At 40.5% G+C, this 26799-nt stretch overlaps 1 protein-coding gene across 20 annotated transcripts in view; it reads right to left on the reverse strand.

Annotated features, from left to right (window-relative positions):
• The window catches only part of ATP2B2 (ATPase plasma membrane Ca2+ transporting 2), an 895196-nt gene that overhangs the window by 331700 nt on the left and 536697 nt on the right, over positions 1-26799 (reverse strand). For all 20 annotated transcript variants that reach the window (XR_009555447.1, XM_060239903.1, XM_060239921.1 and 17 more), the window contains one exon: positions 18111-18572. Coding sequence is in view for 19 of the 20 variants with exons in the window: in XM_060239903.1 (XP_060095886.1) it covers positions 18111-18309 (199 nt within the window). In the remaining variant the exon portion in view is untranslated. The remainder of the gene's footprint in view (positions 1-18110; positions 18573-26799) is intronic.

Below are 26799 nucleotides of genomic sequence, written 5' to 3' on the forward strand. Positions count from 1 at the left end.
GGGGAGGGGAGAAGTCAAAATCCAGAAGGGATTTCAATCCCTAACTTCTACATGAATTGCTTTTCATATAATTTTGAAAGATGTCTTCTTACAATACATGTAGAACAGGCAATAGACAGTTGTTGAACAGAAGACAGTATCTGAGGATTTTTTGTTCCCATATCAGACGCAGCCACCTCAAATCACTGACATCCCTCTGCCTTCTTCCACAGTGGTTATAGGTGGGAGTTTTCCAAGCAGGACTAAGAGTAGTCCCACCCACATTTTTTGTGATATCACTGCCTAAGGCAACAGATAGGATTTCCTGCTGAACAGGAAGGTGGGACTTCCTGCATAAAACAGGATTGCCTTTGAGTTTTTCAGCTCTTATAACCTCCAGATCTGTACATCAAGGATTTAAGATCAGGGTTTCCTTGTTTAGGAGCAATAATTTCAGAGTGCAAATGCAGAGTACAGAAAAGATGGCCATCTAGCCTCTGTTTAAAAACCTCCACAGAAGGAGAGCCCAGCACCTCCGAGGAAGCCTGTTCCACTGAGGAACCACTCTGTCACAAAGTTCTTCCTGATGTTTAGCCAGAAACTCTTGATTTAGTTTTAACCTGTTGGTTCCGGTTCAACTTTCTGGGGCAACAGAAAACAATTCTTCATCACCCTCTATATGACAGCCCTTCAAGTACTTGAAGATGGTGATCATATCACCTCCTAATCATCTCCTCTCCAGGCTAAACATGCCCAGCTCCTTCAACCTTTCCTCATAGGACTTGTCTCCAGACCTCTCAATATCAATTAATAAGCCTGAGCAATCCTTAGCATTCAACATGACTACTTCTATTGATCACAATATGAAATACTCTAAATAGAAGTTAAAAGAGAACAGCACATCATTCTGAAATGTGCAATTCTAAATTAAAATAGGAAAAGACCACTTCTGAACAACAACAGGTTTCCTTCATATGCCCATCTCTAAGGTACTAAATAAACAGGAGTCTATATAGTGGGACCTTAATTTTTTTAAAAGAATTATTGCAGCATAAGTGCTCGTGGACTAGAGCTCTCTTCTTAAGATTCAGTGAATGGCTTGGAAGCTCAGACCGGTGGGGGTGCTAGGGTTTTTGCTGCCCCAGGCTGCCACCACACCCACTCTCAATCCCTGCCCCTATGGGGGTCTAAAAATGAGGAGTGGGTGAAGGTCTCTGCCTCACACCGCAGCCCCAGGGCTGGCAGGGTGGGGGCTCTGAATTCGGCCTTCCCCCATCCCCAAGGAAATCCGTTTGCCTCCCCAGCCTCCTCCCTCTGTTCTTCACAATTTTAAGGCCCAGGAAGAGGTGGTGAACTGCCACATTCCTGGGCTCCTGTACCCTTCTGGCATGCTCACGATCAGCACTGGGGGCAGCAGTGGCAAGCAACCTGCTGAAAAAGCAGTGCTGCCCTTGCCTCCTCCCCACATTCTTCCTGGCCATGGGATAAAAGTGAATAGGAGACAAGGGTGGCACCACTTTTTCAGTGAGTTGCTCACCGCTGCTGCCCCCAGTGCTGATCATGAGCATGAAAGAGGGGCATAGGAGCCCAGCCTTCCCTTCAGTGCGGTTTTTACAGCCGATCACCTGATCGTGGGGGGGGGGGGTCGGCCTTTAAAGAGCCCAGGAATGCGGCACTTAACTGCCCCTTCCCGGGCCTTAAAATTGTGAAGATGGAGGGAGGAGGAGGTGCTGCAGGGGGGCAGGGCGCAGCGCCTCCTCCTCCTCCCTCCATTGTTCACAATTTGCTTAATGGTTGCTAGCAGGCCACGGACCGATACTGGTCCATGGACCAGGGGTTGAGGACCTCTGCCTTAGGGGACATCTTTGCCTTAGGGGACAGGGACACAGGGCTGAGGACTTGCAGGACTTGCAGAGGACATATCCAACTCCAAAGTTGTCAGGGCACCTTCACTCCAATTCACTGCCACAGTAGGTGGTGGTGGCTACAAGCATAGACAGCTTCAAGAAGGGGTTAGATAAAAATATGGAGCAGAGGTCCATCAGTGGCTATTAGCCACAGTGTGTGTGTATATATATATATAATTTATATATATATAATTTTTTTTGCCACTGTGTGACACGGAGTGTTGGACTGGATGGGCCATTGGCCTGATCCAACATGGCTTTTCTTATGTTCTGGGGTGGGCAAAAAGTTCTCATCTTCCACAGTGAAGACGGAGGCAAAAAATGCATTCAGCTTCTCAGCCATTTCCCTATCCTCCTTCAGTAATCCTTTTACCCCATGGTCATCCAAGGGCCCCTCTGCCTCCCTGGCTGGTTTCCTGCTTCTAATATATTTGAAGAAATTTTTATTGTTGGTCTTTATGCTTTTTGCAATATGCTCCTCATCGTCCCTTTTTGCCTGCCTCATCGTCCCTTTTTGCATTTGATTTGCCACAGCCTGTGTTCCCTTTTACTAATCTCACTTGAACTGGTTTTCCACTGCTTAAAGGAGTCCTTCTTACCTTTTACAGCTTCCATTACTTTGTTTATTAACCATGCAGGCCTTTTCTTATGCCTGTTTGTGCCTTTCCTAACTTGTGGTATGTATTTTATCTGAGCTTCTAGGATTATAGTTTTAAATAGCCTCCAAGCTTGCTCAATCGCACAGGAGTTACAGAGCAAAGTCTCTGTTTTCTCCATTGGCTGAGGCTCCTTTTTTGGGGAGGAAGGGGGGAGGAATAGCTTGCTTTGCCAGGCTCTCTTAATTGCACAGTAGAGCTATTGAGCCAAGCCTTTCTTCCTTCTATTGGCTGAGACTCCTCCCCCTCCTGGTCCCCCGGGGAAGGAAGGAAAGAGCCAGAGCTTCCTTTGCCCAGTTATCTGGATCACACAGGAGAGATTTTTTAAAAAGCACCTTTAAGACTAATGAGTGCTACTGTTTTAAGCATGTTTTATTTTAAGATTTTTTTAATGATAAAAAATCCCTTAATTGTGTTTGTGTCCTCTATAAAGTTTATATCTATGCTACCTGGCATTACATTTTATGACACACATGGCCCAGCCTGACAAGGTCTGTCAGATCTGTCTCTCAAAACACATGAGTTCAACACCCCTGTAATTTAAACCATTTTGGGGGGAAGGGCTTGTTTGTTTTTTTAAAAACAAGCATTCATGACTTTACAGCCAGGGATCTATTTGCCGCAGCCCTTTATCTTTAAATGAGGCATGAAGCAGGATTGGATAGGCTGAAATGAGTCAGACAATAGGGAAGCACAATTGGAGGGGCATATAAGCTTGCTGTACTGTTTCCAGTCAAGGCCTTTGCTGCCTACTGCTGACCCACCTACATACCCTGTGGTTATCATGGCATGAGTCAGTCATCAGTTCTGAGGCCAAGCAGGGATTTTTTGGACTTCCCCAATTTTTTTTTGCCTGTCATTAGGAAGGGCTTTAAATTAAACAGGACTGATCTTTCACAGCTTAGGTCATAACTAGTTTTGCCAGGGATAGGGCAGGTTGCTCACAATAGGTAAAGGATGATCTGTGAAAATTCTGAGGCATCAGGCATGATGGAGGTAGCATCCAGAACAGCCCATCGTTAGCCTTACAGTGGGATGAGTTTGGGAAGGAGTACCTTAGTGTTGAGCAAATAGCTTTTGAAAGCTGGTAGTGGTCTTACAGTGCATGGCGGAGGGAGAGGGGGTTTGGCACCTCTTGGCACATTTTGTGCAGGCAAATATAAATAAAATAAGAGGAAGCTGCTGGCTAAGTCTGGTACCAGGGTGGATCTGCCTAGCAAATGCAAGCATCGTTAGTCTGTCTAGAGCAGTCCACCCTTTCAAATATGTTAGCATATTTAATAATTATAGCTGTAGATCAGCTATTTAAATAAAACTAGTTAATTCCATGCTGTTGTCTCATGTCCTTATGGGACCAGGGACCAGGAGCAACTACTTTGATTATATTTGCAGAAGATGGTCTACTGAATCAGCTACGATAGAAACCTGTCCCACTAATCACTGGTAACGACACCCCTATAAGAAATATAAAAATGTATGGACTGAAGGATTCTAGATTTTTATATGCTTATTTTGCAAGCAATTGTTCCGGGAATGTTAGAACTTTAAAAAACACAGAATAGTTAACATTATTCAAGGAATTATGCCACAGATAATTTTATTATATCACACTGGAAATGGTACAAAACTAAAAAAATTGAAGATTTAAATATTTATACTGGTGTACTATTTCTCTAACTCTATAATCAAAGTTTTTGTTTCATTGTTTGTATCTGTTATTATAATGATGATGATTACTCACAAATATATGAAAAAAAACATAAAGCAGGAAAATCTATCACTACCCTCTGCAAGTCACTACTTCATTGCGTAATGGCTGTCTAAGACAGTGGCAGACTATTTTGATGTGTAAAATTTGTGTGTTTGCATGCAAAGAAAGAGGTACTGCTAGGCAGATACTTGGGAACAGATGACAAAGATTTCTTATTTTCCTTAAAAGCAAGGCTTTTTGTAGAAAACCCCCAGCAGAAACTCATTTGCATATTAGACCACACCCCCTGACATCACCATGGTTTCACACAGGGCTTTTTTTGTAGAAAAAGTCCAGCAGGAACTCATTTCCATATCTGGCCACACCCCCTGATGCCAAGCCAGCTGGAACTGTGTTCCTGTGCGTTCCTGCTCAAAAAAAGCCCTGCTTAAAAGGAATAATAAACTGGATGGTGTGTGAAGGCAATTTTTCTCAATGTTTTTATAACTGTATGAACATTGCTGGTTAGACAGTCAATATCTATTCTAATTGATCAATGCTGCTTCTGATTATGGAATTTAATATTCTGATGATAAAACGGACATTATAGAATATATTTATTAGATTATTTTATTAATAAAAATATTATTGTCCTTAACTAATGTATTTTTTCCCAGAGCTAAGCTGTCAAAATAATTTACTCATTAATTAGCAGTAGTTTTTGCTTCCAATACATCTGTCATGGGCAAAAATGAAACAAGTGCCTGCAATTAAAAAGAAAACCTCTTTTAGAGCATTAGTTTCATGCCTTATGTGCAAAATTATTACCTGCCAAAGAAATGATGTTTATCAATAGTTCAAGATGACAACAATTTAGTAACTGTTAAGTGCTGCATAATGTGACTCATGGATAGGGTTTATTTGGCCTATAAAGCTAAATTTTTGGCATTCCACATACTTCCCCATTACTGAGTAATGGAATAATTTGTCTACATTCTCAGCTGTTGCTTAAAAAAAAACCCTGAGTGGACTTAAACCTGCAAGAAAAAAGCCAAAAGCAAGTGACATTATATAGTTATGAACTTGTGATAAATAATAGGATTGGACTTTCAACATCCTATTAGCACAGAAACCATAATCCAGAGAATCCCAACTTCAATTAACAACATATAGAAAAGGGTATCCAGGGGAAGCCCTGTGTAAAGCTGCTAAGAAACCATTAGCAAATGACTTTCACTCTCTATAGCTCTTTTCATAGAGGGGCAAAAAAATCCTGCCTCTGCCACAGTTGCAGCAGCAAGCAACATGGAGGCAGACAGGAACAGCATCCACATACCCTTGTTTCCATGTGACTCAAAACTGTTGCCCCCTCCCTATCATCCAGCTCTTTCCCCTTTCACTATACAGTGCAAAAGCCGAAAGACAACAGCATTTTTGTAGAAACCCCTTGCAGGCTGAAAATGCCCTCTATCCTTTTACTTCCCCCACTGAGTTGTGCTGTAATGCTGCAACATAGCAGGGAACTGGGAGAAATTCCTTAAAGGGTTAAAGTGGACAATGGGCAGGCCTCAAATTCAGTGGGAGCGCCCAGGAGCGCAGCTGCTGAACGAGTTCCACCTCCTCCTTCTGAGAGTTCCACCTCCTTGTCCATTGAATAGTAGGTGCAGCTGCATAACAATCCCTGGATGAGCTCCACCACCTACTTTTCTACAAAATGACTCCTGGTAATGGGCACACACTAGTGAGCTGCCACATATTTCAAAAGTGGAGCTTAGTATCATTTGCCCTCTTGTGGTGACTACAGGTAGAGTGTCTCCGTGAATCCACAACCACCTTGCACCGCCATCACCCCAAAAAGCCAGAAGGAAGAAAATCTTACTGATTTTGCACAAGGGCTTGTTCTGAGTAGAGAGCCCTTTTGCCCACTGCGCTATTCTCCGTTTTCACACAAGCTGCCACAGAGCTGTGAGTGGGTGCGCTGCTCTCCCACGGCAAGCAGAAAACGCTTGTAAGAAGATCTTGCTTCCTGTGGAAAAGCAGTGTGCTAACTCACAGCTCCACGGCAGCTTGTGCGAAAACAGAGAAGTGCCGGTCTCTGTTTTTCCTCTGGATTAAAGAGGCTAGTCATAGGAACACCATGAGTAATACTCAGAATGAGCACAGAATAATCATATGGATGTTCCCTTTTAATCTGTGGGCTTCCTGTGTTCCATGTGGGATAAAAAACCCCTGTGGAATCAGCCTGTGTAAAAGAATGGTCTACCCTAACGCTTTTAAAAAAAATTACTGATTTTGTTAGCTTATTAACTGTAGTTCATCCCCATGCTGATTAGATCTTGTATTAATTTGATTGTATCTTGATTTCAAGAGAGAGATCTTGGGTTATTGTAGATAACTAACTGAAAATGTCAAGACAGTGTGCGATTGCAATAAAAAAGGCCAATGCCATGCTGGGAATTATTAGGAAGGGAACTGAAAACAAATCAGCCAGTATCATAATGCCCCTGTATAAACTGATAGTGCAATCTCATTTGGAATACTGTGTGCAATTCTGGTCACCGCACCACAAAAAAGGATATTATATAGCACTGGAAAAAGTGCAGAAAAGGGCAACTAGAATGATTCAAGGGTTGGAACACTTTCCCTATGAAGAAAGGTTAAAATGCTTGGGGCTCTTTAGCTTGGAGAAACGTCGACTGCGGGGTGACATGATAGAGGTTTACAAGATAATGCATGGGATGGAGAAAGCAGAGAACGAAGTACTTTTCTCCCTTTCTCACAATACAAGAACTCGTGGGCATTTGATGGAATTGCTGAGAAGTCAGGTTAAAACGGATAAAAGGAAGTACTTCTTCATTCAAAGGGTGATTAACATGTGGAATTCACTGCCACAGGAGGTGGTGGCGGCAACAAGCATAGACAGCTTCAAGACGGGGTTAGATAAAAATATGGAGCAGAGGTCCATCAGTGGCTATTAGCCACAGTGTTTATATATATATATGTGCGTGTGTGTGTGTATATGTATATATATATATAATTTTTTTGGCCACTGTGTGACAGATAGGGTTGCCAAGTCCAATTCAAGAAATATCTGGGGACTTTGGGGGTGGAGCCATTAGACTTTGGGGGTGGAGCCAGGAGACATTGGGGCGGAGCCAGGAACAAGGGTGTGACAAGCATAACTGAACTCCAAGGGAGTTCTGGCCATCACATTTAAAGGGACAGCACACTTTTTAAAATGTCTTCCTTCCATAGGAAATAATGAAGGATAGGGGCACCTTCTTTTGGGGCTCATAGAATTGGACCCCCTGGTCCAATCGTTTTGAAACTTGGGGGATACTTTGGGGAGAGGCAAATACTCTTTCAGTATAGATACTATACTGAAAATTTGGTGCCTCTACCTCAAAAAATAGCTCCCCCCGAGCCCCCGAAACCTCCAGATCAATTCCCCATTATACCCTATGAGAAACGATTTCCATAGGGAATAATGAAGACGTTTCGCTCTCCACACACACACACACACACACACACACCCCTTCTCGCAAATCTGATGTAGGGGATTGCCCTCTCTACTCACCAGCCAGCTTATTTCAGCAACAGACACAGAAAGTTGAAGCCTTTCACCACCTCCAGAGGTGCAAAGGCACATGGTCCTTTGGGGTGGGGCAGGAAGCAGCCTGGGAAAGCTCCAGCTGCTGCGATAGAGCTGGGTGGGAAGGGGAGGGGCAAAGAGAAGCTGCTGCAATTGAGGTGAGAAGGGAAAGGAGAAGGAGAAGCATTGGGGATCGGTGGGAACGGGAGAGGAGAAGCTGCTGGGATCGGGGCTGGGTGGGAAGGGCTGCCATTCCCCCCACTTTCTGAATTTTTGGCCAGCGGGGGGGAGGAGGCTCCAAATTGGGGGTCCCCCGCCCAGGCGGGTGATTTGGGAAGCCTAGTGACAGAGTGTTGGACTGGATGGGCCATTGGCCTGATCCAACATGGCTTCTCTTATGTTATGCATTCATTTATACTCAGCATATTCATGAGACATACCTTGCAATGCTTTGAATTTCAGGCTTTACTTTGTCCCAATCTCCTCCTCTCCCCTTTTTACTCAGTATTTACTCAATATTTTATGTTTCTCATGCAGTGAAGTGTAGCTTACAAAACTGAAGCTACAATATATTTATTAGCCTTTAAAGCTTCACAATACTCTCCAATTTTTCTTTTACAAGCTAACATAGTGGATATTTGAGGATGCCATGAAGCAGTAATTAAAGGTTCTAAAAAGAATTCTTGTTAATCAGGGTCATGGCAATTCAAAAGGTGGGCTGATCAGGAGGTAAGGTGGGCTTATCAGGAACAGATCAAGCAATTTAAAGATGTTCAGTCTGTGATGTTCCAAAGGAAGGGATTCCTCTGATTCTTTGAAGATACATTTAAAATTATGACAGGACTCCTTTCCTCATCTAATTTAGGAGCCAGGTTCTAGCCATTACAGAATCTGTTCTTTCCAATGTATGGTTGCCAGCTCCAGGTTGAGAAATACCTGGAAATGTTCAGGTGGACCAGGAGGAAGGTGTGGTTTGGGGCGGGGAGGGCGTTCAGTGGGGTGTAATGCCAAAGAGTTCACCTTCCAAAGCAACGATCTCCTCCAGGTGAACTGCTGTTACCTGAAGATACTAACAGCGGGAGACTGCCAGCCACCACCTGGAGGTTGGCAACCCTATGACAGTTTTTACCTCTGTACCCATTCCGACATTTCAGTGAGAGTACTCGTGATGACTGGAAACAAACTCAGGTTAGCTGTCCAACCAAGCATCTGAAAACTTTGGAATATGTGGGTCTTGGGTGTACTGAGTAGCCAGCATTCAATGTTTCATTAAAACATGTGTCATTTTCATTTTATTCATCTTAACTGACAGAGAACCTTTGCTTTCAGATTGGATGCTTCACTTAACTACACTGCCCCAGGGCAGGCCAAATGTTAAAGAATTGGAAATAGGCTGTGAGGCTTTTGCGAATTTTTTTGCAGACAAAATCACGTCGCTCCGCCAAGACCTGCCCATCACATTGGATACAGTACATGAACTGGAGGCTCCGTGCCTGTCTTCAGGTTTAGTCCTGGATCATTTCGACCCACTCAGCCTGGAGGAAGTCGACGGAATTCTCATTTCTGCACGCCCAACAACTTGCAATTTAGACCCACGCCCCTCCTGGCTAATTAAATCTTGCCTGAGGGAGCTTAGATGTCCTCTACGGGACATCATAAATAGATCCCTCTTGGAGGGGCATTTCCCAACGCCCTTGAAAGAGGCCTTGGTTCGCCCCCTCTTGAAAAAATGTACAGCAGATCTGGCCGAATTGGCAAATTACCGGCCGGTCTCGAATTTACTGTTTTTAGGTAAAATCATAGAGAGGGCAGTGGTGTTGCAGTTACAGGGTTTTCTGGATGACGCTTCCATCTTAGACCCTTGCCAGTCCGGCTTTCGCCCGGGTCATGGGACGGAGACAGTGCTGGTCGCCTTGGTGGATGACCTCCAGCGGCATCTGGATCGAGGCGGTGTGGCGGTGCTGATGCTGTTAGACCTGTCGGCCGCATTTGACACGGTCGACCATTGGCTACCGACCCGCCGCCTCGCCGATGTTGGGGTTAAGGGGTTGGCCTTACAATGGCTTTCCTCCTTTCTTGAGGATTGGGGACAAAGGGTGGCAATCGGGGGAGAGCTCTCCCAGAGGCACACACTACATTGTGGGGTGCCTCAGGGAGCAGTTCTCTTGCCGATACTATTTAATATCTATATGCGCCCCCTTGCCCAGATTGCCAGGAGGTACGGGTTTGGGTGACACCAGTATGCAGATGACACCCAGCTTTATCTGCTAATGGAAGGCTGACCTGACTGTGCCCCAAAGAACTTGGACCCGGCACTGCAGGCCGTGGCAACTTGGTTAAGGCTGAGCGGGCTGAAATTGAACCCGGCGAAGACAGAGGTCCTTTGCCTAGGTCGGGGCTCTCTAGAAGGGGAAATATCTCTTCCAGTCTTTGACGGAGCGCCACTGAAAGCGGCGCACCGGGTTAGAAGCCTGGGAGTTCTACTGGAGCCTTCATTATCAATGGAGGCCCAGATAGTAGCCACTGCCAAGTCAGCCTTTTTTCATCTGAGGCGGGCAAGGCAGTTGGCCCCCTTCCTGGAGCGTCGGGACCTGGCAACAGTGATCCACGCAACGGTCACCTCAAGACTGGATTACTGTAATACCCTCTACATGGGGCTGCCTTTCTGCCGAACCCGGAAGCTGCAACTAGTGCAGAACGCGGCTGCCAGACTGTTGCTGGGGCTCCCAAAGCGGGAGCACATACAGCCGGGGCTGCGTGAACTGCACTGGCTGCCAGTTGTATACCGGATTCACTACAAAGTGCTGGTTATTACCTTTAAAGACCTATATGGCCGAGGACCTGCCTACCTTAGGGACCGCCTCTCCCCGTACGAACCCCAGAGAGCACTGAGGTCAGCAGGGAAGAACCTGCTGACTATCCCCGGGCCAAAGGAGGTAAGACTCCAAAGTACCCGTACTCGGGCCTTCTCAGTTTTGGCCCCACAGCTGTGGAATCAGCTCCCAGAGGAAATGCGGGCCCTGCGGGACATTGAACAATTCCGCAGGGCCTGCAAAACCACTCTCTTCCAAATGGCCTTCACCAGCTGATACTACTAAATTGCCAACTAAACTTACTGATGGAATAGCACTAAATGTATTAATGTTTTTAGAATTTTATGGATTTAATTAACTGTTTTTAAATGTTATTTATTATACAATGTATGTATCGAATTTTATGCTGTTAGCCGCCCTGAGCCACTTGGTCGGGGAGGGCGGGATACAAATAAAATGTATCTATCTATCTATCTATCTATCTATCTATCTATCTATCTATCTATCTATCTATCTATCTATCTATCTATCTATCTATTCAGAAGAGTAGAGAGGGCATCTGGTCCTCAGATAGCCATCCTTCAGTCAAAACTCCTTACATATGACTGCAACTGTGAACAGAGTTCTGTACAAGAGCATTGACTCTAAGCAGATAATTTAATAATCAAGTAGACACACTTTCAAACGTTGAATTAGCATACTGTCTGTATCTCATTACTTCTTCATCTTAGCCATGGCAGCTGCTAAGCATGGAATGACACAGGGGGGGGGGGGGTGACTGAATAAGAAAATGCAAGAGATGTTACGACTTTTGTGCCACAAACAGAAATAAGTTTGTCCTTTTAGTCATTTTGTACTGTTAGACACATCTGCATTGATAGCAGCAGCAGGTCCTCTGAAAAAGTGGAACAATGTGCAGAACTGTCACCATCTCATCACAAAACATGCCACACTTTGATGTCACCGTTAAACAGGATTAACATCAGGAATTAAAAATAACATCTATATGGGGGGGGGGGGGTGTGATTTGCCCTTAAGAGGCCTCTGTATATTGCTAATACTAAAACAGTTGCCTGCAATAGGAAAAGCTATTTTAAAATTATTTAAAACACTTGCTGACATTACTTCATTCAAATCAGTTTAAAGATCTGAGGCTGAATCAGAGAAGCTTACAGTCTCATAAAATGGCTTTTTAACATTCATATGCCATAAGTGTTGTTAGAAAGACTTACACTACTTTCCATCTTTTATTGCATTTAGCCATAACTGAGTAAGTGGAAGCCTGTGTGTGAAAGTAAAATCTATGAATGCAATCTAATCCATTTATGCAGGATAAGATGGCATTTTTTTTTAGTTCTGCTATCTGATATTTCACAGGTAAACAGGGCATTCCAGATACATGAGAGCAAAAGGCATGAATAGATCATTCAAACAAAATACAAACAGCTAATCTCTCTGTACACAGACTTATTAAAGTCAACACAGTTATAGCAACCGAAGCACAATGTGACAACAGTGCACATTCTTCTTAATACAATGTCTTATGAAAACATTATTATACAGCAGCATTCATTTGGATAGATAACCATTTAGTTGTTGGTGTTTAAGGCATGTATAATATGTGATCATTTGAAAACACATGCTAATAAATTCACACTGAGTTCAATATAGTCATCAACCGGGCAACATTCTAAGGATGGTTTGTTGTAAAACCACATCTAGGCTCATTTGTGCTTCTGTGCAGTTCATGCTATTCAGGAATATTAACTTTGTCAAAATCAAACTATTAGTTGACATTACATTCATCTAATAGCTATTCAGGATACATAGGAGAGTTGCCAGATTTCTCTTCTTGTTCATTTAAAGTACAAGCCAACATGGCTTAAACATTATACTTCTGTTTCATTTGCACAGAAATTAGTCAGAAGTTCTCAAAGTTCCCTTCCAGGTCAACAATTGCAAACTCTCCTATGAGATAAAAATATTATCATATGGCTGCTTTATTGTTTTGGACTACAGCCATACTTGTCTACTCTCCCAAGGGCTATCTCGCATTTAGTCTTCCTCAAAAAGAGAAGCAATACATACAATGCCAAACTTTCCTTAATTGACTCCCCTCAGAGTCTTTCCCCAGAGTCATTAGTCTTTTGAAGAAAAATATGTGGTAGGTCTTGGCAAGTCTACAGTCCCTTGAAACAAATATATTTCATCCCCAACACAACTATTATGTCTGTGTGCATGCATTTTTCTTATTCTTTCTTCCCATGCTAGTTCCCCTGTCCCTAGAGCCAGAATATTTTGGTCTGAACTGAGTAGCAAGGCACACTGTTCTTTGCTTCAAATGTACACAATTAAATCAAAGAGCAGGTCACCTCTCTCAGACTATGTTTGTACATGGAGAACTTACACACTCAGGAGGTTAATAAAACAATGGAACAAAAGGACAAGTTGTCTCTGTACTTCACTGTCAGCATGCAAGGTGTATTTCAAGACCACAACATATGAAACAACAGTACATAGTGCACTATCTGTGACTTTTCTGGGGGGGGGGGGAGGTAAGGAAAAATGAAGTAAAAATGCATGATTTCTAAGCACTGAAAAGTATGGATTTTCACTGTGCCAGTTTTTGAAACAGGCTTAATTTATGGCTGGAGCTGGTTCTATTTTTCTCCCTTTTCAAAAACATCTCAAATTGTACTCAGTAGGGAATTTAATATTCAGTAAAAGTCAATAAATGTGTGTGCTGCAATACATAAGGGCTTCTGGTTAAAGTTTACTTCAAGCCCAGTTTTGCTGAGATGACTACTTGAGCCTGTTCAGAAAGGAGATTCCACCATGGGCAATTAGTCTCTAGCACTAAATGGAAAAATGGGAAGGAAAGGGACCAAAAGAAAAAGATACTGATGAGTTCAGGAATTTCATGAAATGGTTCCTATTTTCCTTTGTGCCAGTTATAGTAATCCAGTATGCTATCTGAACCAGTACAGATCAACATGAGAATCCTCATGATCACTGTGCCGCTTAGTAGTGAGATGCATGCTTGGTACAGAAATGCAACACAAACAGTTTCCTCTTCTATTAAACCCAGCAATGGCTAGTGCAGCAATTAACTGTTCACAACTCTCTGGCTCCAATGCAGGATTACCAAAGGGGAGAGGAATTCCCTTTCATACCAGCAAGAGCTAGAAGACAGCAGTAGATGTAGAGAGAGTTCAGTCAGCTCTGTGTAAGTGAACAGCAGCTGACTGGCTAGTCATTCTAGTTGATGTGTAAATATAGAAGTGAAACTGACAAGAGGTTTCAAACCCTATCAATTTAGCTTCTACATGAAAAGAATTTTCCTGACTCACTGCTGAGATGTAGAGAAGCCTTGGGCGTTTTGTGCAGTGTCTTTGTCTTTTACTCAAACCTTATACAATATGTGCATCCATTTTTTTCCATATGCAGCATGTGTGAAATTTTACACAACCAGGAACTAACACATTTTTTCCCAGTGAAACTGAGAGTTGACAATAGTTGCCTACACCAGTAGAACTGCAGTATCTGCATCAGAATCAAACACTATCTTACCACAGTATCCTGACTTACCAGACTCCTGATACTGGGATAATATGTGTGACGCACTGTGAGCCCCAAAGTGCTGTACTATAGTAGTTTTAAGGTTTCCCAACAAATTCAAAACTCCGAAAGACAAACACAATCCAATACTAAGGGAGAGAATATGAAACATCCCGCCAACCCAAATGGCACCTGAAGTCTGTTTTTCAAAAGCTTTCGCTTTGGAAAATGCTACACACAGAGAGGCAAGTAAGGTAATAAATGAACAGAAAGAAACCATTCCACATCATTACATGTGTTCTGTACGCAAGAAAGCCAGGGGTAAGTGATGTAACAATATGATGGGACAGAAGAAGCACACTGTGTTCTGTGTGTTTCAGTTTTTAGCATCTTGAAAAAAATGTCTAAGTCCTCCTATTTGTATGGTTTCATTTAAAAGAATATTTTCTTGCCTACAAAACAAAAAATGGAAATTTACCAGATGTCACCTGCATATGCCAGGACCAAAAACTAGTTCTCCTGTCTCACTCAATAGGGTGCAAGAAACAAGCATGTTATTTTGTCTGCCTTCAATTTGGCAATTTCCTTGTGAAGGATACCAAAAGGGGGTGGTGGTGCATGAAACAGTTGCCCATGCCAGCACAGCTGAAATGCATCTCCACGCAAATTGAGGTTTGCTGCCACCCTGGAGCAAAAACAGGGGCATTTGTTGGCTGTAGTTGCAACTAGATCTATTTCAAGGAATCCCCAGTCCTGAAAAATTGGAGGAAGGTAATTGTCTACAATTGACCACTCTTGTTATGGACACATCCCTGCTTAGGGTGTCCACTAAAGTGTTGTGTTGCCCTGCTATGTGTATGGCTTTGTTACAAGTCAACCTGTAACAAAGAATCTCAAATGCCTGATCAGAGCTATGGTTCAAAAGTTTAAGTGCAGGAAAATTGTCTGCATCACTCTTGTTTTTAAGCCATAAATAGAAATTCTCTCCTTGTTTGTTTAATGCTGAGGGTTGCATGTGTATGGTTTAAGGGAAAACACACACACACACTAAGATCTTGGCCTATATAAATATATATGAGTAAATGGGTCTGTTCAGACACACAGTTTAATCAGTTGTTGCTGCTGTTTCCTACTGGATCAAAAGTGGCTGATCAGACAGCAACATCCACCTCTCGGTAGTCAAACATTGCCCCCCCCTTCCAAAAAAAAAAATCCTTCTCCGAACTGTTTTATTTTGTTACCTGCTCCTTTGCGGTGTTTTTTGAGTTGTCTGGTTTTACCTCACAGTTTTCTTTCTCTGTCTGGATAGTACTGCTGCGAGATTAAGCAACTTCCGGATGCCTGAAGGCTGTCCCAGAGCAAAAGGAGCCTCAGACATTTTTGGTTGCCATTTTTTTTTTTACTACTTAGCGATATGCGCATAACCACCTAATGTTTTCTGCATGGTGCCGTCGTGTGGACAGCAGAAGACAGTTTCACCGTGGAGTGATTCAAATTGTAGTATGACAGTCTGAATGATAATATCCGGAACAAAGATATTCAGAACAGAACTGGGTCAGTTTAACATGGACTCAACACGCTGTGTGAACAGAGCCACAGAGTAAATTGTGGAGGCAAGCAACTAAAGCAGCACTTGAACTCCAAGCCCAATATCCCTATGAAGTGTCTGAGTGAAGGGTGATTGTTAAAGAGGACTGGGCTACTTTATCTGGTGGTGTTTCTATGAATGAGGGAAAACCTGGTGTGTGAAAGGGTCCAGGCTCTCTATATATTTTACAAGATTCAAGACAGGTGTTGCATTATGACAGCCTGACCTACCAATAACCCCAAACCTGTGTGACAAAGGTAGTAGGGGCTCTCAGTGAGTAATATAGGGATCAATGTAAGTTTGGCATATGGGTATGTTTGCCTATCAAATGTGTCTACCACAAAATCTGAGGCACCCATAATTATTTAAGACTCATTCTGAATTCTACTTGAATCACTACAATGCCCAAAAGATTAATAGTGCATACAAGATTCAAGACCCTTACCTCCAATGAAGATTAATTTTGAGCTTCTTGCTATAACAGACTAACCTGAATTTGAATAGCCTGTACTGTTAAGCAGGATTATATTTCTTCATTGTTGCCTCGTCTGTAAATAATGCAATACACCACTCTTCTGAAACTGGGCTATGACTGTGTTGTCAACTATCACAATAATTTGCAACTGAAAAATCTGTAGTGGTGGATTTACTATATATACATCAATACTGCTTTGATATTTTCATGTAGGCACTGAATATTATACTCAGCGCACAGCATGGATTGGTGTAATGGTAAGATTTTGAACTGGAATCTGGAAGATCTGGGTTCAAATCTCCACTAGGCCATTAAGGTCACTGGGTCATCATAGACCATTCACAATCTCTCAGTCTAAATTCCCTTAAATTTCCCTGTTTTACCTTGTAGTGAAGGTAAAACAGGGAAAGAGAAACCAAATTTGTTATACTTGACCTTTTTTGGAGGAAGGTTGATATAAAAGTAGTTAAAAATTTCTGCTGGTGGGAGTGTATGTGTTTTATGATACAATCCCACATCACTGCCATAGCATAAAATTTATGCACCACAAAGCCATTTTTGATGCATAGGTGATTTTTCTATGCTCAAGTCATGCACTGTTACTTTTAGTGAAGTTAAAAGGATATACAAAACTGGTACTTCAGCTCTGAAAGTTTAAAATATTACATTTTAATAATGATACAGTCAGTAGCATTATCTAGAAAATATTTTAACAGAATACTTTGTTTATTATTAAAATCCTTTTATTTTTAAGACCGCAATTTTATATAGAGGTGGAGAATAAAGTAAACATAAACAAAAAGACTGGGCCATAAGAGATTTGTATCAATTCAATTAACATTGCCCATTATTATTAAAGCTGTCATTTCTATAGTCCAGAAAACAATAACTGCACAAATACTTCTGCAGTTTCACACCTTACCACTTTAAACAAAAGGTACTGCTTCACACACATTTCCTTTTTATTTCTTTGACACTGCTTTCCTAAGCACATGTTAAGTAGAATGAAGTTCCACTAAAACTGGATATAAACATGTTCCCAATCATAACTCTTTCTAGAATTACTGAATTTCCAACAGCTTAATTAACCCACTCCACACACACACAAAAATCTCTGTGATGTCTGAATAAAGGATTAGTAAAGAAAAAAATGTTTGAAGTCCAGAGTGTATACAGGCAGAATTATTTATTCCGCTTTCCTGATTTGTCAATCAAGCAGTCTGTTAAAAGAATAACAAAGTAGCTTAACAATAAAAAGGTTAAAGAATTCTATATTGAAAAGCTAAAATGAGGTCATAATAAAGTTTTTATGCTGACCTTAAATTAAATATAACATAATTGTATGCCTTGCATTTAAATGGGACACTCCAGATAAAGTGTCTAAAGGTGTTTGTAGAGAACAGTTCTTGCGTAGTTGCATCTCAAACTACAGTGCAATGTTTCAAGTATCAAAGGCAAATTCAGTTACACAGACAGAAATGATATGCAAAAAAGAAACCACGATTGCTGGAGTGTAACATGGATAAAATGAAAACAGAAAAACATTGAACAATATAATAAGCTACAAGATAATTCAACAGAATCTCTGCATGGGTTTTTCCTCATATGTTCCTCTCAAAATAAATGTGCTTTAACAATCAAGTTAGCATATTTAACAACTTTATAAGAGCAGCACTATTTCTGTACTCTCACTCTACACAAGCTTTCACAGCTTTTATATTTGTCTCATTCTGCTTCTCTATCTTTCTTGAAAGGGCTCTTCTTAGCTCTCTGGGCATAAAAATACCCCATTCTATAAACTCTGTTTTATGAGGGATCCCAGCATTGAAACTTATACAAAGGAAATGAGTACCTTCTGTTGGCGATGTCTTCAAGTGTCTGCAGAGGCCCTCTGTGTCTCCAAAGGTCTCTTTAATTTTTACTACTGCTTCTGTTCCTCGAAGTTCCATGAGAGAACGCAGGTCCTCAAGTGTGCACCCAAACTCTCCTGCATGGTTGGCCTCATTTCTTTGGTTCTTTGAATAAAAATCGCTATTTGTCATGTCACCCATTGCTGCCGATGGTATTGCTCAGCTCACTTGAAAACTTGCAAGGGTGGAAGCACAAGGTCCAGCCTAGACTGTAAAAGGATTCCACTTTAGGCCTCCAGAATTCAAAGTTGAGAAAAAAGCTAATGGCTGAAGTTTCTCCAACCACGTAGTAGTCCGCAGGATGGCTGCCTTCAAGGTTGTAGGCCAGTTCCAGTCCATTCACTGTTTCCCATTATGTTGCCGCCCGGCTGCTGGCATCTACATGGACATCTTTTACTTCACACCTTAAAGAAAAAACACAAAGGATGCATCAGAAGGGTGAACCATTTATCTCCATGTCTGCAGTCCAGTAGAGCTTTCTTACACGAGCCTTAACAGAAGGTTTTACAGCAGCCTGGGAAGGTGTTGCAACGTACTAGCCTCAGCTGGCTCTACAGATTGTCACCCAGCTAGTCGTGTCACCCACGAGGCTCCTTCCAGCTTCAGCAGCAACTGCAACAGCCCTTACTTTAATCAAGTCCCAAGAGCAGCAGTTAAATGAGATGGCTCATGAATATTAATAAGTAAGCCATTAGTCCAACAGCCTCAGTGTGCCTCTGGTAGGGCTCTTGTGCATACTGCTCTATCAATCTTTCATCTGACAGGAACAAAAAAACCCCATAAAGGCTATAAAGTAATAAAAATTAATCGAATGCTATTACTTATGCTTTCAACCATTATAGAAACTATTTTTCAGTGCAAGAAAAGTGAAATTGAAAAAGGGGACATTTTCATTTCCAATATTGAATGCATTTGAATAAATTAAGTTTTGCAGCTCTGACATCCTATGACAATAAATACAAACATAGGGAGAAAGCTAAAAACACTTGAGTGCTTTAGCCTAAACAGTGTGTCCTCTGTGTCATGCAAATAGGAAAAGTTGCTCTCCTTCAGCACCACCTGCTATCTGACTCACTGGCACATTTGATACCCTCAGCGCGAGAGCAGAATATTCATTGCAAATTCCAAATCGCCAAAGAAATGTACCTCTTGACAGGACTTTAATGTGCAAGATTCAGACAAAAACATAAATGATGAGAGGGAAAATTACATAACGTGTTTTAAAATTCTGTTTCTTAGACAAGAGACACTAATGAGCCCTCTGTAAAAATGCTGAAGCCAGCTATTATACTTTCCACTGAGAGTTTAACTGAGATTAAGTGGTTGTGTTTTGCTTAATGTGGGTTAGTGCAGCTTGATAAACCCATAAACCTTTCAAAAGTTCTTGCTATTTTACATGGTTAACACCAATCTTTTCAAACATTAATATGGACTCGTAGATAATGAATGATAAACTACAACATCAGATATCAGGGCATCTTGGTTTGAGAAAACATCCCACTGTTGTCTGATGAAGTGTGCTTTTAGCACAGGAAAGCTTACACTGTGAATAAAACTTTGTTGGTCTTAAAGGTGCTACTGGACTCCAACTTTGGGTTAATTTCTATATTGGATCCCCAGCCAAATTAAACAAATTTCTGTAGAAATGTCTGTAGGAAATTCACCAGTTGAACAGAAAAAACATTTGATTGTGCACATACACTAATTGTCTACTTTCTTATCTTCACCGATGCCTGAATCTTATTGCACTGCCCACTGGGTTTTGTAGTTAAGCAGTTTCACTTCCCTCTTCGCTTCATACTACTGACAGCCAGAATGTGTAAACAGCTTGTTGGCAGATTTATGTTTATTATTTTAATGGGTGCATTTGAATAGAAAGTTAATGTGTGGGACTGGACAAGACGGTAGTAACTATGTTGGAACAGACATTTAGAATATCATGAGAATCTAGAATATTCTTGCAGACACAGTAATTAATACTTCATCAACATTAAATAGATTTGAACACAGTTGTTGGTAATGCTGCTGCAATCTCAAAACAACTTCAGATTTAGACAGCAATTTGCTGGTGGTCCCTGGCCTCAAAGATATCTGGCTGTCCTCAAGCAGGGCCAGAGCCTTTTCCGTCCTGGCCCTAACCTGATGGAACTCTCTGCAGGATCTTAGGCAATTCAGCAGGGCCTGTAAGACAGAGATGTTCCACTAGGATTTTGGTTGAGGACAGCAACAGTTTCCATCCTGGCTGGAACTCTGTCCTTGCTCTCCAGATTTGTTTTGTTTCTTCTCCTTCTCACCTGCCCATGATGTGGCCAGGCAGTATGAAATGGGAAGTAATGTGTAGCTCACTATCTGGATTCCTTTAAATTTGTTATACTAGTGTTATTTTTTATTTTTGTATGTTTTAGCTACTGTTGTATATTGCCCTTCAGTAGCAGGAATTGGGTGATTGAGAAATAACTACAAACTAGAGGATTATGTCATTATGGTTGGACTGTGACAGGAACCATCCCCACAGATGGTAGAATTCACAATGTTTCGCAGTTGTTCTATTATTTGTGCCTACCACAAATGTCAATATAAAATTGGAATATTGCTTCATCATGGGTTGAAAGAAAAAAATGTAGTTTTTCCTTTCACCAATAAAGATTTATGGAGATATGAAGTCTCCAGTAGGCATTTGGAATTTGAGTGGTTTCTTTAAATGCACTCTTGATCTTCCTAAAACTGCTAATGTTGATTAGCCATGTAAAGACACAAAGTCATAAGCTTCTCATAGAATATTTTTCTACAGAATCTTGATAGATACAGCATACTCAAGCAAGAACACTTCCTTTGACTCACATTTCCATCACCTTGTTTGAATATTTGTTCCAGCTTTTGTAAATGCCACTGTGTCATTTCTGTCAGCCAATGATGTTGTTTTCTCACATACAGCTAAATAATTTGCCTCTTTAATATTTTATTTGACCTTCAATTAAATATTAACAAACAAACAAAAAGCAGATTGTCTAGTTGCAAAACTACATACATCTTATTAATGTTTATGCGCTGGTTGGGATTCACTTAATGGCAAACCCCAGGGAAATAACATGTCTTGTGTTTTTGGAAGACAGATTGTAAAATACAGAAAGCAATGAGCATGACTAGCATTATCCACTGATAATGTAGCCTTATAATCCCAAGGAACAAGATATGCAAGTTTCATTCGATCCTGAAATCTCTTTTATGAAAAGACTAGGAACTCTGCCAAGGTGCCTAGCAATTTGCTGTGACTGAAACAAACACTATCCTAGACTCTTGCTCAGTGATTAGTGCAATTGCTTCATATAAGAAAGGGAACCTAAAACAAGGGAGCAGAATCTTACAATTCCAGCAGAGCAGTGGTGTTCTAGAATACAACAATTTTAAGAAACTGATACATAATTACCCTCATTTCATTCACATGAAAAATTATTTGTATTATTCCTCATTGTCTAAGTAAGCTTTGAGGCTTGGACCTATTATCAAAGTGTCAGAGCATCTTTACTTTGGGTTGGCATGGGTAGCCATGTTAAACTGAGGATTGGGAAGTGAAATTTGATAAATTAAAATCTTATTTGAACTGCATGTGTTTTCAGCTTGCTAAATTTGTAGGCTAGCATCCAAACATACCATGAAATGCATTTGTTAAAGCTTCCTCCCCCCACCCCCAAACAGCAGCTTCCTATGTTGCATTCCAAATAATTTTAAAACTACAGTGAGTAGTTTGTACTAGGCTGTGGGATTTAAATGAAAAAAATGCCAAATGTTCAACTTTCCTAAAGGAAAGCTAAATTGCTCTTTTGAATCTAGCAATATTATTCATAATTTTAGTTTTATTTTGCTTATACCTCCTTTAATCCCTGGAAATAAAAATCAAATAAATAAACTGTTTATTGCTCTCTTGGAATTCCAAAAGACTAGTCCAGACATCTTTGCTTCTGTAAGTGCATAAAGCTCCCTTATACGGAGTCAAACCAGTGGTTTATCAAGGTCAGGCAATGGCTCTTCAGGGTCTCAGGTACATCTTCAACTTCCAGATCCTTTTAGCTGAATATGCCCCAGATTGCACCTGAGACATTCTGCAGGCAAAGCAGAAACTCTCCCACTGAACCATGGCCCCTCCCCTGCCTTATCCTGCTTGTAAAATGACTTGTGTGGCTCCACTCCCCTAGTCTGTATCAGCAAAAATAAGGAATCCTGATTCCTCCATTCTTTCATGCCCTGTCTATTTAGAAGCAAGCTCTTCAGCAAAAGGAGTCTGTCATTATGTATTTTCACAGTGTCTAGTAAATGACCTCCAATCTCAGTTGAGGCCTCTAAGCGCTATTCTGGTACAGCAAATAATGATTTCTTCTCAGTCTATCTTCTTTTGCCTGAAATTGCCCTGTCACAGCTTGCCAGCAGGCTGCACTTAGAGGGAAGATGATGCACTTTAAAACGCAAAAGGATGCCAATAAGAAGAAAATTAAAGAGGTCTTGCAAATTTATGCTAATAGTAAACTTTCAATATTTAGAATACAGATTTTTTTCAAAGTATATAGTTATGAACTGATGAAAGATTTAATGGGAACAAGGAATGCTCACAAATCAGCTCTAATATATGCTGATTTCTTATCTGACTGTGGTGTACTAGAAATAGAGAGCTCCTAGGATGAAGTCTCCAGTTGCCTAGCCTTAGTTTATGGTTTGAATTAATCAAGTGCATTGAACAATACAAGGGTAATTGCTCAGTATAGGAAAATGTCTTATACTGTGCAAAAAACAAACAAACAGACAGACTGTTGCAATGTTGAGAGTTTCCCACAAGATATAGAGTCCCCAGCTATTTAAATTCACACTGACAATCTCCTCTTCTTGAAGAAGAATGTTGGATGTAGATGTCTTTCAGAGCAGCTGGTTACTATCAATTATTATTATTATTATTTATTAAATTTATAACCTGCCCTCCCCGAAAGGGCTCAGGATGGTGTATATCACAGTAAACATGGTAAATAATTAAAAGATTGAATAAGATTAGCAATATTAAGCAAATAATATGCAATGCAACATGCAGTTCACAGTCAATGGCATACAAATAACTTTGCTCCCCCATGGGGTGGATCTCCTATAAGGAGACTGATAAGGCAGTTAGAAGCCCTGGTCAGGAACCATTGCTGTCCTCAACCATAAACCTGGCAGAACACCTCCATTTTGCACACCCTGCAAAATTGAGCAAGATCCCACAAAGTGTGGATGTTACTAGCTGGAGAGTTCCACCAGGCCTCTAGTTGAGGATAACCAGACTTCTTTTGGGCCAGTGATCACAAGCAAGTTTTGGTCACCTGAGCACAGAGCTCTTTGGGGGACATACTGGGTAAGACAGTCCCACAGTACATTGCCCCCAGACCATTAAGGACTTTAAGATCAAAACCAGAACCTGAACAAGCTGTAGTTTCTGAATCAGTCTCAAGGGTAGCCCTACATAGAGTAAATTACAGCCTTGAGGTAACGATTGTATGGATCACTGTAGCAAGGTCAGCACTGGAGAGGTAGGGGTCAAGTTGCAATTATTTGAATCCCTGAAGGCTGGGCATGGCCTTGTGGCTTTGGTTGGGAAAAAAAAAGTTTTCACTTGGAGATATAAGAGACTTGCATCCTCTCCATCTGGTTAAACCTCTCTGAGGCTTTAAATAATAATTGATTGTGACTTATTGATAGGGCTAAGGCACCAGCTCCCCTAATCATTTTTGTTTTTGAGCTTTCTGCTTTGAGGAATCCTGTAGCATATTACTGTATTCTTATCCTGGCTCAGTGTTGATATGAACAGACAGATGATGGAGAGGTTTTAGTTATTATTACATCATAGATTATGTTGCTACCTGATCAGTCAGTGTTCTGGCTCCAGAAAGGTCTAGATATTCTTTAAAGAAAGCCACACTGGGAACTTCTTCATATGCCCCTACATATTTTGTCATCTTGGATTGTATTTTTTTTTAAATAATTTTATTGTTATATATTCCAACCCCACTACACCTCTGTGAGAGTCCCAGGCCATAGATACATTATAATATTCCATATATTTATAATTATTAACATTTCATCCAAATACAACTCCATCCCTCTATTTAAACTTCTTATCCATTCATTATTAACCAACCAATCGTTTTAAATTGTTTAAACTTTTCCAGATACCTCACCATCTTTCTAAACCAGCCCTCCTCTTGTTCCCTAACCTTTAATCCATTCATTCTTCGTATCTTCATCATTAAATACTCCAATATTATTATATTATTCATTTTATCCCTCCAGTGATTAATTGTCAGTTCCTCAGCTTCTTTCCAATTCCTTGCTATCACTTGTCTTGCTGCTACTAACATCAAATTAATCCATTTACTATCCTCTTTTGATCCTAATCCCACACCATCTAAATTAATAATTGCCATTGCTTTAGATATACTTATTTTTCTTCCCATAATCTTTGTCATCTCTATGCCAACCTGAACCCAGAATTTTTTCACTAAGGGACAATCCCACCACATGTGACTGAAAGTTCCAATTTCTCCACATTTCCTCCAACAATTTTTACTGATTTAGAAATATAATACATCTTAATGGGTGTATAATACCATTTCTGTATCATCTTCAATCCCTGCTCCTGCATTAACCTAGATGTTGTAACAAAGGGAGGTAATCTAAAAATCCTCTCCCAATCTTCATCTAAAATTTTATCTTCAATATCTGTTTCCCAATATTCCTTCAAAAATTCTCTCGGGGATTTCCCTGTACCTAATAAAATCTTATACAATTTTGAAACTATTTTTGACTTATCTTCTCCATACTCTTTCACCAATTTTTCAAAGGGAGTATTAATTCTTTTACCAATATTTTTAAGTTCTTCCTCCTTCAACAATGAGGAGATTTGACTTTTTAACAACCAATTAATATTATTCAAAATATTATACTCCTCTTTCTTCACCCCATCAGTACCCCAAACCTCTTTTAATTCTCGAATCGTAATCCTCTTCCGTTTATCTCCTACTTCCTTTGACAGCGATCCCCTTAATGGAGCAAATTTATCATAATACCACATTTTAGTAATAGATGATATCTCCGGAACGAGTTCTTTTTTCCACTTCTCCCATACCCTACTGGGTCCCATAAAGGTTGATAATTTATCACCTATCTTCTTCCTCCTTTTTGTTCTATCAAATAAACTTTCCTTTCCTCCTACTACCTCTAAATTTTCCTTTTCTATCCCATTCAGCTCTTCTCCTAACTCTCCCTCCAACCAAATCATCCCTGCTTCGTACCACTCATTACCCGAACATATTCCTCTACTGATCTACCAACTCCTATCAACGTCTTGGATTTAGAATATATTGCCTCAATCATATTTTGAAATTTCTCCCCAAACCTATACTTTTGAAATATAATCTTCATGTACATCCAATCCACAGAATCAAAGGCCTTATAAATATCCAATGCCAAAAGCGTAAGCGGCAAATCCTAATTTTTAGCTAAATAAACCATACCCATCACCTTCCTAACTGCCTCTACTAAATACTTTTGAGGCATAAATCCAAATTGATCTTTCCCTATCAATTGTGTTATACATTTTTAAGTCTCATTGCCATAACCTTGGCAAATATTCGATAATCCATATTGGTGATAGAAATTGGCCTATATGAATCCCTTAAAGTCTGATCTTTCCCAGGTTTCGGAATTAACACCAATCTCGACTCCAACCATGTAGGCGGTGTAGGAGATCCATCGAAAATTCCTTGAAACAATTCAGTCACATGAGGCACCAATATATCCTTAAAATGCTTATAAAATACCGCATTAAAACCATCCAGTCCAGGTGCAGATTGCATATTCATAGAATCTATAGCCATCTTAACTTCTTCTTCCGTTATATCCTTATCTAATTCTTGCCTACTATCTTCCCTTAATTCTAAAAATTCCAACCCCTCACAGAATTTTTCTATATCATCATTTTTAATCCCTTTATTTGCATACAATTTATTATAAAATTCTATAAAATTCTCCAGTATCATTTTAGGTTCAGTTTCCAAAAACCCTATATCATTCCTGATTGCCTTAATATTTTTCCTTACCTGAAAATTCTTAATTTTATTTGCTAAAATTCTTCCTCCTTCGAACTCATAATACTTCTGTCTATTATACCATAATTTTAATGTAGTCCTATTAACATCCAATACATTCAACTCTTCCCTTTTCCTAACTACTTGTTCTTTATCCTTCTTCTTCTTAGATTTCCTAAATTTCTCCTCCAATACTCTAACTTCTTCTTCTACATCTTTAATCTTCCTATCTTTACCTTTCTTCAATCTCACCAAATTCTGTATACACACACCTCTAATAGTGGCTTTCATTGCTTCCCATATTATTGTTAATGAAGTATCTGATTCCTATTCTCCTCAAAATATCTTTCCATTGCATTTTTAATATTACACTTACTTACTTCATCGGCCACTAACCATGGATTAAACTTCCAATTATAAGATCTATTACAATGACCTATTTGCAAAAAGGCTGAAACAGGAGCATGATCAGTAATCTTAATCATTCCAATCTCCATATCTTTTACCCAATTCCTCATTTCTTGAG

This window comes from Heteronotia binoei, chromosome 5 (assembly GCF_032191835.1).
Source record: "Heteronotia binoei isolate CCM8104 ecotype False Entrance Well chromosome 5, APGP_CSIRO_Hbin_v1, whole genome shotgun sequence".
NCBI classification, from domain to species: domain Eukaryota; kingdom Metazoa; phylum Chordata; class Lepidosauria; order Squamata; family Gekkonidae; genus Heteronotia; species Heteronotia binoei.